This window comes from Pteropus medius, unplaced genomic scaffold, assembly GCF_902729225.1.
Source record: "Pteropus medius unplaced genomic scaffold, Ma_sr-lr_union100, whole genome shotgun sequence".
Lineage (NCBI taxonomy): Eukaryota > Metazoa > Chordata > Mammalia > Chiroptera > Pteropodidae > Pteropus > Pteropus medius.
The window spans coordinates 69,486-86,075 of NW_024354142.1; the positions used below are offsets into that span (position 1 = coordinate 69,486).

The following is a 16,590-nucleotide window of genomic DNA, read 5'->3' on the forward strand; positions in this document are numbered from 1 at the left end:
ATTGCGTATTATGAAAGCGAGCATCTTGAGTTAACTGCCTGTGAAAATGGAGAGACCGGTTAGCCACATGATAAGGAAATAATTTCTATCACAGAGGGCTACAGTTTGTATCACATGTAAACAAAAGACTTATATGTCACAGAATGAATCAGGGGTTTGGTATGGGGCCTATCTGGATTTGAATGTCAGCTCTATCAATTAAGAGTTTTGTACTCTAAGAGGGTTTCCTTACTCCAATTTTTTAGATATGGAAACTGAGAAGCGGGGAATAAAATAATCTCTAGTTCCCATGAATTGAATCACTACAGGTGGATTTTCTAGTACACATAAGATTCACTGCTGAAGTTAATTTCTTTTCTTCACTTAACTACAGGGTAAAGCTCATTGGTCTTTGCTATTATGGATACCAGATCATGGAGGAAATCATACTATTTCATCTGAGTGATATCACCTTGTTCTGCAGCTAAAGAGCTGAATAAACCTAAATGCATGGCAGATTGGAATCATACAGTTGTGAAGGAATTCATTCTGGTAGGTTTAACGGAAAATCCAAATTTGCAGATCCCTCTCTTTCTGCTTTTTACCTTTATTTATTTTATCACTATGGTAGGTAATTGGGGAATGATCACTCTGATCTGGTTAAATGCTCAACTTCATACTCCAATGTACTTCTTTCTTAGCAACCTCTCTTTCTGTGATATCTGCTACTCTACTGTCTTTGCTCCCAAGATGCTGGTCAATTTCCTATCAAAACACAAGTCCAGCACATTTTCTGGCTGTGTTTTGCAGAGTTTCTTTTTTGCAGTGTATGGAACCACAGAGGGCATCTTCCTGTCTATGATGGCGTATGATCGCTATGTGGCAATAGCCAACCCTTGTTGTATGCAGTCATTATGACCCAAAGGGTTTGTATCCAGATGGTCCTTGTATCTTACTTGGGTGGCCTCATCAACTCTCTGACACACACAATAGGTTTGCTCAAACTAGACTTCTGTGGTCCTAACATTGTGAATCATTATTTCTGTGACTTTCCTCCTCTTCTGAGGCTCTCTTGCTCTGATGTTCATAATAATGAGATGCTGATTTTGGTATTTTCTGGGGTCATTGCAATGTTCACTTTCATTATCATCATGCTCTCTTACATCCGCATCATCATTGCCATCCAGAGAATTCGTTCAGCTGAGGGGAGGAGCAAAGCCTTCTCCACTTGTGCCTCCCACTTGACCACTGTGACCTTATTCTAAGGGTCTGTGACCTTTAGTTACATGCAGCCAAGTTCTCGGTATTCCTTGGAACAAGAGAAGGTCTCTGCTGTGTTTTATACTTTGGTGATCCCCATGCTCAACCCACTGATTTACAGCCTCAGGAATAAGGATGTGAAAGGTGCAGCAAAAAGGTCTATATGCTGGAAGAGAACCTCAACTTGACTCAATATCGTCTATGGCTTTGTTAACGTAACATTAACCTGCACATAGATAATTTCTTGAAAATCATATCACAGATATGATCACATGTAAAACTATAATCGAGGTACTTTTTTGCAAATTGACACATAAACGATATTTAACTATTCTTGCAAATTTGTATTATCTTTGAATCACTTCTGTTAGTTTAAAATGTTTCAAAGTAAAAAGTTAGAAGACATAGGTAAATGTATTTATAAAATAATGAAACATTCTTTCTTCTTGATGGAGTTAGTAGCTTTTTACTAAAACAGCATTTTTCAAAAGTAACAAGAAAAAAAGGAAGATATAGACTTTGTATGTTTATAAAACTGAGTGATTATTAAGAAACGCAGAACTAGAGTGGTTTAGAACTCAGAGAAATGTAGACATGGAGAGGTGAGTTGACTTTATCTCAGTGATTCAGGGCATCCTTGAAAATACAGACTTCATGCATGAAGGGATCTATTAGCTTTCAGTGGAATCAGTGGAGCTCTGGGCAGATATTTTGCCGGCTGCACCAGACATGGTTTCATTTCTTTGAGAGCTTCAGCCATATTTGAGCCTGAGCAGGCCTGAGGCCAAATAATAGATGTAAGAACAGGCAGATAATTGGTGGTAGATAAATGATAGATGGTAGATTGATGATGAAGATGATAGATAGATAAATACATGATAGATGATAGATAGATAGGTAGGTAGATAGATAGATAGATAGATAGATAGATAGATAGATAGATAGGTAGATGTTAGATAAATATATAACAGACTATAGATAGATGGACAGACTTAAGTGGAGAACTTGTTGAAGTAAAGAGGAGCTTTTAGCCATGTCTCAAACAATACAACAATTAAAGACTGTGATCTACCAAGGAGCAACTGATTCTGAACTTGTGCCTTGTGACTGCTCTGAGGGAAAGAGAAAACAGTGGACCTGTAACCAGTTATGTAGAAAGACAAGATGAACTAGATTATATAGAAGTGTGTACACACAGCCGTTTTTCCCTACTGGAAGTAGAAAGGGGTCGGGGGTGGAGAGTGTAAGAAGCTGATTTGGGCCACAGAGGCAGTCTCCCACACTCTTGCTGTGTTTAGAAGACACACAGTGTTACCAGAGAGAGGAGCGAGAAATAAATATAATGTAGGTTTTCTTCTCAATACACTTGAAAGATTTTAATTGTGATTTCAGTCAAGCACAAAAGAGCTAGAATTTTCTTTCCACAGAACTGGAAGATGATTACTGACTCTAGAGATTCAGAATGAGTTGGAAAGAGTGATATCTTTCCCCGCCTCTTGGTGCTTGGATAGTAATGTCCATCCAGAGGTAAAAGCCCGTATTACATGCAAGGCCAGCAGTCCCCTCTAGATATTCACTACAATTTGAAGAGGTGTAGAGCTGGAGGCTAAATTCCAAATTTCAAAGAATTAAAACTGCTTTTCCTACATTGTTTAAGGGCTAGAGAGAGAGTCTCAGCTCTTAATTAACTTTTTGGGAAATCTATACTCCTGAAACAGGGCCATGCATAAGAAAACCGGAAGTCCACTTTATAATTAAATTAACATAATCAGTGTCATTCTTCATGCCTTTTCAGGATAGTGAAACCCTCCCCTGTATAAAGTAATGTCACCTCCAGTTACTATGAAGGTTTTAATTACATGTAAATGCCAGAATGTATAAAAAATAAGAAAACACAAAATATAAGCTGTACCATAGAAGAGGTACATGCTGGAGTATGAAAAAGACTTCAAAAAATATTATGTTTAATATTTTAAATAAGATTGATAAAAAGAAAATGGTTAAGTTGAAATATTTCAAGAGGGATTAATAAATTTAAACAGGATCATTCTAGCCTCTGCTTCTATGAATTTACTATTTCAGCAATTTCTTATAAATGGAATCACACAGTATTTGTCTTTTTTATGACTTGCTTATTTCACTTACATAATACCTTCTAGGTTCACCCACTGTATCTCAAATGGCAGAATTCCTCTCTTTTTAAAGGTTGAATAATACTTTCCTCTATGAATATACCACATTGTTTTTATCCATTCATTGGATGATAGATATTTAGGTTGTTTTTATATCGTGGCTATTGTGAATAATAATGGGGTGGACATAAGTGTGCAGCTATCTCTCTGTGAGGGAGAGAGAAATGGGAAGCTGTTCAATGAGAATAAAGTTGAATTCAGCAAGATGAATAAGTTCTAGAGATCTGCTGTATAACATGCTATTCGTAGTTAGCAATACTCTTTTGTGTAGTTAAACATTTGTTAAAAGGTGAGATCTCATGTTAAGTGTTCCTACAACACAACGAAATACTAGATAGCCATAGGAAAAGATGAAATGCTACCTTTTGCGACAACATGAATGGATCTTGGGAATATCATATTAATAAAAAGAGGCAGGTAGAAAAAGTGGAGAGCTGTATGGTTTCACTCATATGTGGAATATAAAACTGAAAGCAACAAATGAACAAATAAGATAAATAGACAAAAGCTCATAAACACTAATAACAGTATGAAGGGTACTAGAGAGAAAAGGAATGGAGGGAGGTAGAAGAGGGTAAAAGGGTCAAATTTATGGTGACAGAAGACTTGGCTTGAGGTGACGAACACACAATGCCATGTAGATATGATGTATCATTCAATTGAAATCTACATAATTTAATTAACTATCTCCCCAGTAAATAAAATAAAATAAAACAAACCGAAAGAAAGAGACATGAGGAAATTTTTAGAGGTGATCAATATATCTTTAAACTTAATTGTGGTTATGGTTTCATGGGTGTATGCACTTGTCCAAATACATTAAATTCTCTGTATTAAATATGTGCAGTTTTTTTTTTACATCAATTATACCTTTAAAGTTACTTTAAAAAAAAAGGAACAAATGACATTCTGAAAAGAAAAAATACATTCCACAAAAGTTAAAAATAAGAATTCACAGAAAGGATTTAAAGCATATCAGATAAAGCATTAGACAGGACTCATAATCTCAAACACTCTCCACTATAAATTAAACTGTGAGACAGGAAAAAAAAAAATTAGAAGATAAAGTAGAGCACAGGAGACATGTGACCCAATCAAATGGTATGAAATACATGTAATTAATATTCTAGAAAAAAAGACAACGAATAAAAGAAGTATTTTATGATAAAATCTCTAATTTTATTCTAAAGTGATAAGTATTCAACAAACTATTTAAAAAGGGAAGAATACCCCAAGTCAAAAAGTATGTAGAAACCCTTACATAGGCACTTTATGGTCAATGGAACAACAGTTAAGATTTCGGTCACCTTTTCAAAGAAATTATAAAATGTTGGGCAAATGCATTGACATTTTTAAAGTATGCAAGAAAAATAAAGTAAGTGTATAATATTCTATGCTCAGGGGAAAATATTCTTCAAAAATACACAGAAAAAATAAAGACATTATTTAAAAAAAAATACACTGAGAGAACCTTTCAGACTATATAATAAGACAGTGAAAAAATTTTTAAGCAAAAAGAAATTATCTCAATGTAAATACAGAACATGATGAAGAAAAACATCCACAAGGGTAAATATATAAACAATTTTAAAGAATACTGACTGATTAACAAGTACAAACTTCAAGTTATAAAATAAGTCACAAAGATGTATAGAGTCAATAATATTATAATAACTATGTAAAGTGACAGTTACCAGACTTGTGGTAATCATTTTGTTAGGTATATAAATGTCAAATCACTATGAAGTACACTTGACACAAATATAATGCTGTATGTGAACTATAATGAAAAATAAATTTTTTAAAAGGATATTTACTGATTACAGCCATATCAAAAATGATTTTCTAAGGAAATAAGAACATACGGAGAAGGACAAAATAGGACAAAAATAACATAAATGGCAAAAAGAGATAAAATGTTCAAAGTTTCTTCTAGTGTTACATGTGATAAGTTATCGATTTTAAAAAGTTTCTGATAAGGAAAAGATATATTACAATTTCTCCTGCCATCAAAATGAGATTTCAAAATGCCTAGATAAAAGACTCCAATAAATAAGATAAAATGTAGTGTAAAATCTTGATTAATTTACTGGTACACAAGGAAGAAATGAAATTCAGAAGAAAAAACATACATCTGATAGTGAGATGCCCCATGCAGAATGAGCTATGCTAACATTTACATACAAAAATGAAGATTGGCAAACTAAATTAGGGTTTTTAAACCTTAGCTAGTGCTCTTTTGGGCTAGATGATTTTCTGTTGTAGAGGTCGGCCTGTTCATTGTTTGTTAACTCTTTGATAACCAAAGAGGTATCTAGACATTGTCAGATATGCCTTGGGAGATGGGGGTGCAATATTGTCTACGTTGAGAGCCACTAGAGTGGACTTAAAAAAAGAAGCAAATATATGCTTTTGATAAGAAATTCAAGGACCAGACAAATTAAAAGTAAAAAGATGGAAAAATTTATACCATACAAATGTATGTAGAGGAAACTGGTGTCAGTATATTCACACCTGAAAAATCAAACTTTAAGGAGAAATTATTATCATTTAAAAAAGTATTTTTTTGTGGTAAAATAGAAAGAATCTTAAATTTGTATTTACCTAATAATTGGCTTCAAAATACTTATCAGGAAGCTGATGAAAGTGAGATAAATTTCACAGATATTGCTGGAGGATTTAAAATAGCTCTCTGGGTAATGGACAGATAAGAGTTGATAAAAATAAAATTATGGCATGAGCCATTTAACTGACTTGGTAGAAATACATTGAACATTATGAAACTACAAAACACTAATTCTCTAAAATACACATGGAACATTTAAAAATTGATGACATGTGTGTCATAAAACGAATTTCAATAATTGAAATAATATAAAGTGTATTCTCTGATTACAGTGGATTTTAACTTTAAGTGGATGACAAAAAGCCAAGGAATCGATCTTCACATGGTTGGATATTATTCAACAAACTCATAAATATTCTATATTTTAAAAGATCACAATGCAAAGTTTATAATATTTTTCAAATAAATAGAAGAAAGTAAGTAGAAACTAAATAAAAATAGAACATAAAAATAAAATAAAAATTACATAATGAATGAAAATCAACAATCATTCTTTTAAAAGGATAACAAAATAATGAAATTTTAGCAAAGCTCATCAAGAAAAATAACACTAAACACAAATTGCTGTTACCATAAATGAAAAAGAGAATATCATTAGAGATTTTATAACAATTAAAAAGTTCATAAGATGAGATCTTATATAAAATAAAAAGTTTCTTGAGAAACAAGTAAAATTAGAATATCTAAATAATTCTAAATACATTTTAGATATTGAGTTTATAATGATAAAACATATTCTAAAAGAAAACTCCTGATATATAGGCAATAAGGAATATCATTCTGAAATTCTTTAAGAGAGAAAAGAAAGAAAGAATAACAACTAATTTTGTAGGACCACTAAAAGATTGATTTTAAATCCTGAAAAGGATGTTACGTAAAGAGGTAATTACAGGCTAGTATATGTTATTCCAGAGAAGCCAAAATTCTGACGTGAGGGGCTTATTCTAGCAAAAGAGTATAGTTTAAATTGGTCTAACAGAGGAAACATAAAAATGCTTTAAAATTTTTATAAATTTTAAAATCTAATGATAAAAACTCAGCAAAATATTTGTAGAATTTAAATACCTACGACAATATTATAGTTAATGTTAATGATAAGATATCCAGCATTATCACACCCATGATTGATTTTGGGTGCAAAATGGGGATATTCACAATAACCACTTGTATTTGAAATTAGAGAAGAACGTAGCCTGCAAATAAGTCTAGAAAAATAATAAAAGAGCATTTTTGTTCATGTATGTTTGTGGATATACACACTCTTTTCTAAGTGTAAGTCTTGGGACATAAGTCAGACACATATTCAGCTCACTGCCAAAAGCACTAGCAACAAGGGACATTAATTAGTGCTGGCAGCTATGTGTCAGTTCATGTTTGGCTAAGCTGACTTTTCCAAGAACAAATTGTAGAAAGGTACACCTCAACTAAAGTTGGACTTTATTTCTTCTATCTCCTCTTTTCTTAGAACAGTAGTATAATCAGTCTATCTGTAGTTTATAGCATGCTATTTCACTGTCGACTTATTAAAAGACGTCATCCTGTATGCTATTTGCTTGTGAAATATTTTTGTTATAAATTACAATTCCTGAAGTGGACTTGTGTTAAATACATTATGCAACAGTCAGTCTCTGAGCATAATTTATCTGCAGACAAAACAAGGAACGGACACAAATTAAGCATGCTGTATGTGACTACATGTATGTGCTCAAGGAAACTGAGGTTTGGCTTCCTGACAGAGGTTTAGTTTACTGAATTTTGCTGGCTCAAATAGACTAAATCATTAAATTTCCCAAAATTACAAAATAGGTATAGTCAGCCTTCCCCTTGTGGCAGTAAGGAGCCTAATGAATCAGGTAGTGACTTTTGGAAACTGTCATGGGTAAATTAAGGTCAGGATATGTCCTCACTATCCCCTATCCACTTCTTCAGCCTGCAGTAGGTCTGTTTAACTACATGACATCTAAGGTAACATTATCTGTATTATACTCATATCAGCCATTTGTCTATGCTTCAGAGGATCATTCACTTACCTCAGTACCATCTGGAATTTTGAATTGTAGAATTTTGTAGAAGACACTGACACTATTTCTTTTAAGAATTTACAAATAGGTCATATAAAGAGTGAGTATTTATCTTCTAGCCTGTGAGCCTGCGGTAAGTGGGACACTACACTACCCCATGATAATCGCCACCCACAGGAGGACTTTGGATGAGCAATTACTTTCATTCCAGTGATATGGTTTGACGGTTTATTTTAAATGAGAAAGATGAAGGACGGTAACATATTTGACTGTAATGCAGCCAGTTACAACATAATATATGTCTTCTACACTGGGAGATATTTCATTAAAAAATAACAAGAACAACAAAATCCTTAGATTACACTGGCAAATAACATCCCCTGTAAAGGCTATGATTTCTATGAGCTATTTAAATATACTTTAAAGCATTTAGTTATGTGAAAGAATTCTAAAGTATAAGCTTAATGTTATTGAAAAGAATACAAGGCACCCTGCTTTTTTCGTTTTTTTGTTTCTCAATTATCTGAGTGACTAGACTGAAATAAGTATTATGACTCAGGCCACTTGGATTTGAATGTTATTTTTGTCATTTCACAACTGTGAGTCTTTGAGCTCCTTATTTATTTTTCTTCTTATTAAATTTTAAATTATAAATAATAGTTGCCCACTTCATCAGATTCTTGTGAGGATTGGGATAACATCTGTAAATACCTAGCCCCTTATTCAGCAGTTGGTACTCATTTAAAGACTGTTAGCTTTCTCTTGCTTTTGCAATTATAGCATTTATATATATGCATATATATGTTGATATATATACATATATATAGATATATATATACACATATACCTATATATAAACACACACACTTTGATGAAAAAAATAAGAAATCATTAGCAAATAGGATTTGCCCTAAATAACCTTTAATGAATATTTAACATTCAAAAATAAATCAGTGCAATTCAGTATATTATAATTCTAAAAAAGAAAAATAAATAATAATCACAGAGGATAGACAAAAAATTATTTGATATAATTCAGCATTTATTTGAAACAAAATAGGTCAGGAAATTAAAAACAGAATAGAACTTCCTGAATTTGAATAAGGGCATCTATAAAACTCTACAGGAAACGCTGCACGTGGCACTGATACCTCTAACAGCACAATAAGGCAAAAAAGAAAACAAGTAAGAAAAAAATAAAGTTTAGAAAGAGGAAACAAATAGCACTTAAGTTCAAAATTTTAAATTTAAAAATCACCACTAATAGCATCAAAACAGGAAATCCATAGGGGTAATTATAATGAAATATGTATAAGAACTCTATACAAATAAAATATCGTATGCAACAAAATAATGATAACAGATATAAAAAAAACTATGCAAATGGGGAGATATACTGTTTTTATGACCTAGAAGACTCATTACATCGATTGTCTTCGAATTTATCTACAAATACAAAGAAACTCTCAGAATTGCTGATCAGTACTAATCAATCCCCAAGCGTCCTTTTTTAGAAGCTTATAACGTGAAACACTAAGTGTTTCTCATACTATTTTTAACATTACAAATCTTGGAACATTTGATGAATATTCCATCCCACTATAACTTATTTTTATTTGCACCCATTCTGTTTATTTTTCATGGTTATTTCTCCTTCCCGATGTATAATACATATTTTTCCATACAGTCCCAGTTTATAAGTCCATTAATAACTGTAGAGATGCAGTAGTTCCTCAAAACACTTAATGTAACTGAGAGCTCACACCAGACATTGTCATAACTCAGAAATAAGAAAGATACATGAACCTACAGAAGAAAGAAATAATTTTAAGGCATATGTAGAAGATTTATTACTAACAAACAATGCATTTAAATAGAATGTGCACGCACATGACCACGATGGCTTTTTTATAGCACAGATCATGTATCTATGATGCTAAAGAGAAGAAGAATTTTGAGACAACCAAATGGGTCTTTCAAGCTATTGAATATGCAATTAAAAAAGAACACAAAGGTCAATTTCTTTGTTTTAATAAATATCATCTAATAAACACACATATTAGTGTTTATTATGTACCAGTTGCATAAATGTTTTACGAATATCTACTTGTTTATTCCTCTAACCATCAAGAAGTGGTTCAATAACTTTATCGACTACACGATCAGTAAGTAACAAAGCTAAGATTTGAACCATCATCTCTTCTGTAACTACTGTGCTCTTAACCTTTATGTTAAAATTCCTCCCAAGTACATGGACATTCTTCTGTGGACTTTCCTAGTTTACCTGTGAGTGGATTCTTCTAGCATTTTTTTCAACTCTTCTTTTCTTTACATGGAGGAAGGTGATTTTAGGATTGGAAAAATAGACCTTAGACTCTAACTAAGAATTTTGCCGATTCTCATAATTCTAGCAGGTCTTGTCAACTGAGCCACATGAAAGGAACTAATGTCATCTTGATAGGAACTAATATCATCTCTTAATGTTCATAGCTTTAAAGAGTTACTGTAATTCGGTACACCACCTGTGGATAACATCCTCTGGTTCAATGATCATTTCTATTTACTTCTTTTAAAGAAAATGACAAAAGTGAAAACAAACCAAATATGTAACAGACTATGCCATAATTGGATTTATTATCTTTCTATCTGCTTCCTTAGAAAGGAGAGCAAAGACATTTTTGGTTCATTGATCACTCAAGTCCACTCACCTATTCTGACACCATTTATTTTGGATGAGAAAAACAAGAAAACCAAGGAGTTATTGGAGAGCAATTATACCATGCCAACTTGTTGGACTCACGGATTGTCTACCTTTCAGAATCACATTATTCCTGATATTTCTCATAGCATATATACTAACTGTGGTGGGAAATGTGGGTTTAATATTGATTCAAAACTGCAAAGGTCCATGTATTATTTGCTCAGCTACTTGTCGTTCTTAGACAGCTGCTATTCTACATCGATCACCCCTAAAATGCTGGTGAGTTTTTTAACAACCATAGGGAGAGAAAGCATCTCTCCCTATGGTTGTGCACTACAAATGTTTTTCTTTTGCTATTTTGCTGATGCTGAGTGCCTTATTCTGGCAGCGATGGGGTATGACCGCTATGTAGCCATCTGTAACGCATTGCTCTATCCTACACTGATGTCTAGGAGAGTTTGTATCTGCTTCATTGTGTCAGCATACTTCAGTGGAAGTAGGACGTCAATGGTCCATGTCTGCCTCACATTCAGGCTGCCATTTTGTGGCTCCTATATTAGCGACCGTTTCATTTTTTTCTGTGATATTCCACCTCTTTTGGCGTGCAGATACCCTATCAATGAGCTTCTGCTCTTTGCCTTGTGTGGCTTCATCCAGACCAGCACTTTCATGGTCATATTTATGTCTCAGTTTTGTATCCTTATCACTGTTTTGACCATCAAGTCTTCAGATGGCAGAAGCAAAACATTCTCTACCTCTACTTCCCATATCATAGCGGTCACCTTATTCTATGGAACACTCTTGTTTATGTACTCATGTCCTACCACCAGCTATTCCTCAAACACCGATAAAGTAGTTGCAGTGTTTTATACTGTATTCTTTTTTTCCCCATGTTTAACCCAATAATCTATAGCTTAAGAAACAAAGATGTAAAAAATGCCCTGGAAAAACGATTTAAAAGAAACCAGCTTTCAAATGAATAAGAATTTGAATCGCTGAAAAATATTTAAAGTATAATCTGCCTTTCCAATCTCATTAACAACACTATGTCATGAATACCACATATATCAACTATTTTTAAATGATCTCCATTTTCCAGAAATAAAGACAAATTTTCATCATCAGTACTTTAAAGTGCTCTTGTCCTATCTGACAGAAATGTTCTCTCCAAAATTCTTCTACTCCATGAAACATTCCTGAATTAAAATAAATAATATTAATTGTTCTCCAATTAGTGTTCTTAAAAAGCTTTGTACTGTGATTCATTGTATGCTTTTTCATGTTGTATTGAAGGTATACATTGAAATGTTTATTAGCGCACCCATATTGGAAGCTCTGTGATGGCAGGGAGTATATTTTGGTTTATTTTTTAATACTTCTGAGCATTTGGTATATGGCACATCCTCACTGCATGTGTGTTTAATGGATGAATAAATAGATGGATAAATGGATGGATGGACTAATGAATGGATGAATGGATGGATTGGTGATGGACGGATGGATGCATGGATGGATGGATAGATAGATAAATGTATAGATAAGTGAGAAAAATCTAGTTTTCTGTTTGGGATAATTCGTGTAGGTTCTGTACTTACAGAACATATACCATCAAGGAAATTTGATATTACTCATAATGACAATGGTGGTTTCACTAACTTTCAGAAAATTAGATATCAATCACATAGCAAAAGCCTTTTATATTAAAGGAGTGAAGTTATATACATGGTTTCTCTGTGGGCTAGTTTATTCGTATAAGAGATCCCCTACTCTTCCATTTACAGTGGGTACATATGAAAACCAACTAACTTTATAAAGATCATCAAGATTGTAAAATATACATTACTATTTGCACACACGTTACTGACATAATCTTTAAAGCTCTATCTTCAAGAAAAGGTGAAAAATTGCTCTGATCATTTTATTCTACAAATTAACAATGTAAACCAGTCGAAAGTATATGCATTTCTTTCTCTGGGATCAATTTCAATGATCAAATTAGCAGATATCTTCTGTAGTTGCGTTTGATCTTTCAGTCTTCATTTTCTTTTTGTTTTATGTGAACAAAATTGAAGGAGTAAATTGTATACACGTGAATATATAGTGTGCAGTTTTTAGTTATTATGAAAATAAATGGCTGGATTATTTTATTCTGATATAACCCTGCAGATGGAGATAATTAGACACTGTGCAATGAAATGGATCATTTGGAGGTTTAAATGAATGAATACATGTAAAGCTACTAGTATATGTATGATTTGAGAATTAAATAATCATATATGTGTAAATCTCCTAGAATACTGTGTGTGTAAAGCTCTGACACAGTGCCTGTAACAATGTAATGGCACATAATTATTCAGTATTTTACCACTACTTAAATTTAAGGCAATAATCAGGTTTTGACTCCCGAGAGATTAGGCATTGAAAAATATCTGTGAGGCTTTCCAAATGATGTGAGACGTTGCCACAGAGCAAAAACACTGGAATCCAGTGTTCAACTTAGTGACTCTTCATCATGATAAAACATTTGCCTCATTATGAAGACTTTGTCAGAGTATAGAGTAATATGCCATTTATTCGTTCTTGTTTTTTTGAGTAGCTTCTGAAATGGATTGGGGATTCGAATTGCTCTTTTAATTTTAGTGTACTCTCTTTAAAAAACATGGATGAGACTATCATAAAAAGAACTGACTTCTAATCATCTTTCCATTGTCTTCATGGACACAAGTTTGCATGAAGATGCACATCAGCTTCCTTAATAGAGACCCATTTAATCTAAGACATATTTTTTGTTTTCCAAAAGAAGTTGTTTTAAAATAAGGAAACTACAATGTGTTTGTAAGCATAAAATTGTTATGAGTTTATTTATCCCAGAGTTTCTAAAAGTAGCAGTGTTGACGTTTTGGGATAATACTTCATTTGGAAATAGGAGCGCGGGGCAAGGGACAGGATTACCTTGTACATTTTAAGGTGTTCAGCAGCCTCCTGAGTATCTATTCACTAGATACTAGTAACATTCAACCTAATATGATTACCAAAATGTATACAAAGTTTGCCATATTTTCTCACAAAGGCAAAATTATCACTAGGAGAGAATCACTAAATATGATCAATGTTATTTCTTTGTCCATATGGCAAATGAAACCATTTGAGTGAGGACATTGTTTGAAGCTAAATCAGAATAATATTTTGTAACAAGACTTCAGATGTCATTTTCTTAATTTTGTTCTGCATTATTTTCTTAATATCTATGTTTTGCGATCTACTTTGATAATACCCATAACCAGAGAAAATTACCATATAAATTTAACAAAAACAAACATGTAGAAGCACAGCTGAATATATATGTTTTATGAAGTAGGCCATGGTTGAGAGAAAATTATAATAAATTAGGATATTTCTTACAATTACATGTAAGCAGATTTATTTTTTTGCTTCTGTCTATGGGCAGAGAGAGAAAATGCTGAGAAGCTATATTACATTCTAGTCATAAAAATAATGCAATACACAAACTTAAAAACTAAAACTGATTTTCCTTCTCTAAAAATATCTGCATTTAATTCAAGTCATAAGGAAGTCTGTGTGACAACTCTACAACTTTATTGCTCTTAATTGAGAATTGGAGGTTTGGTGCAAAGGAACTTTATGGCATGAGTTGAAAAATATCAATTTTTCTAGTGACATCAGACAAAATCATTTGTACGTCATAATTAAAGATATAATAAATATTTATCTCCAAAGGAATACATCCATAAATATTTTTTCTCAGATTAAAAAATATTTTCTTGAAACACATGAGATAATACTCGCCACATTGTTAGCATAAAGATAGAGAATGATAGTGAGTATTAATTGGGAATCTAACTTCTCTTATTAAGCTGCCAACATTGTTATATATGATGAAGACATGCCATAATTCATAACTCTCCATTGGTATCAGTTCTAACTAAGTTCGTTCTCTTATAACATGGCAATATTTTCCATCCTGTATCTAAAGGCACGTAATATTGTTCTATCAGGATCTTTAGAACTATATAATAATGTTGTCATAATTCTTTAAATTTTGTACAATGTTTAGATTGACACAAGATTTCATTATTTTATTTCTCTGCATATATTACAACTTACTCTATTTTTATGCTAATATACCTAAGACAGGCTAACAGATTAACAACAGAACTTAACAAAACCATCTCCTACCCTTTTCCAAACACACAAATAATGCCTATATTATTTGTACGATTGAAGAGAGCTAACTACAAAATTATGTAAAGAGCTAATAAACCTATGTGAAATTATGCAAAATAATCCCACTGTCCACAGCTCGAGGATGCCTATCGAATTATTATAGAGAAGAAAGACAGAGGTTTTAACATAAATAAGTCCAAAGGAGTGCATATAGTTCAATTAATTCTGTACGTGTGTGTTTAAAATCTCTCATAAAACTTTCATGTGAATGATTGTAAAAAATTTTGGAGTATGATGTCATGCATTAATTTATGTTATTTTTATTATGAATCAGTGAGATAGATAGAACACATATGCATGTTCCTATCTTAAAGGAAGAAGGAAACTTCAGTTATTTCACCATTAGAACCCTTGAACACTAGTCCGAGAAGCATATACGTGACCGGAACATCATTTTGTAGGAAAGCAGAGGCATCTACTGAACAGCTCTTGAGAGGACCTGCTGCTCTAATTAGTTCCAGTCTCAAGAGATCAGAAAAGATGCTAATTATCCAACCTGTGGACATCTGAGATTCACATCTACTCAATGAGCTTCAGTTTTTGTTCCCAGAAGAAAAGGAAACAAATATAAAAAAAAATCTCTACTCTCAGCAATATGTCCTTTAAGATCCACGAAAACCTGGTCTTCTCGAGATACTCTGCTTCTTCTGAACTTGGCTTATTTGTGAGTATGTTTAGGGAGTGGTAATGCAGGTTTACTAAAGCTGTTGATATTTCCTGTTATTCCACACTAAAAGAATTTGTTACCAGATATATGATTTCAGCGCTTTCCCTAACAGTCAGAAAATGTCCTAATCTATTGTTTATTTATCTTTCAAATGTTCTTTTATGTGAGATGAGCAATATTTTCTTAATATCTGTACTTAATATTTGTGTGTGAGAGAGTGTGTATTTTTATGGTATTTAACACATGGTTCATACAGAAACTTAAGCTCCTTGCATATTTACAGGAAATTTCAGATATTCTCAGGAAAATGGAATATGTGGCATGAAGAATTATAATGTTTTTAGGTATACTAAAAGGAAGGTCTTTTCTTTTTAATTTTATATAATAGTTTTTGAAATCCTTTACATCTATTTTTATTTTATGATTCCAATAATAATATTTTAAGAATGATTTTCTATTTTCCTTGAGTTTGTCTCTATATACCTGGGCATATACACACATACTTGTTTCCCAGAGCTCGACTGTTTTTGTTACAACAAGCTGCCACTCATTCCCACTACAACTCTAGTGTGCCTGAATATAATAGTCTTCAAATCAGAATATATCGTCTTCAAATTAGACTATCTAAGCTAAATAGTTTTGGGTCTTTTAGTATGTCACGGTTGTTGCTGTGGACAGTGAGTTTTTACATTTGTAATATGTGATTATTGTTAAGTTTTTTGTGTGTGTTATTTGATATTTTGCTTTTATATTGTAAACATTTTATTTATAAACCGTGCCAGTATACAGTATTTTAAAGTATAAGTACACTTATATGTTTGTGAATTTATATGTATAACATAATATTTCACATAACAATTAATCAGTTATATATTTATTCATATATTATATTCTATAAT

General features: G+C 32.4%; 2 protein-coding genes across 2 annotated transcripts; both read left to right on the plus strand.

Moving 5' to 3' along the window:
- Positions 1-489: 489 nt before the first annotated feature.
- On the plus strand, positions 490-1,427 carry LOC120594096 (olfactory receptor 1052-like). The gene is given in 2 exon segments (XM_039852114.1): positions 490-874; positions 877-1,427. Coding segments are annotated over 2 exon segments (936 nt in total).
- A 9,559-nt stretch (positions 1,428-10,986) lies between these two features.
- Positions 10,987-11,685, plus strand: LOC120594100 (olfactory receptor 5AS1-like). Its single transcript, XM_039852117.1, has one exon. It carries the CDS (start codon positions 10,987-10,989, stop codon positions 11,683-11,685), a length of 699 nt encoding a protein of 232 aa, XP_039708051.1.
- The last annotated feature ends 4,905 nt before the right edge of the window (positions 11,686-16,590 follow it).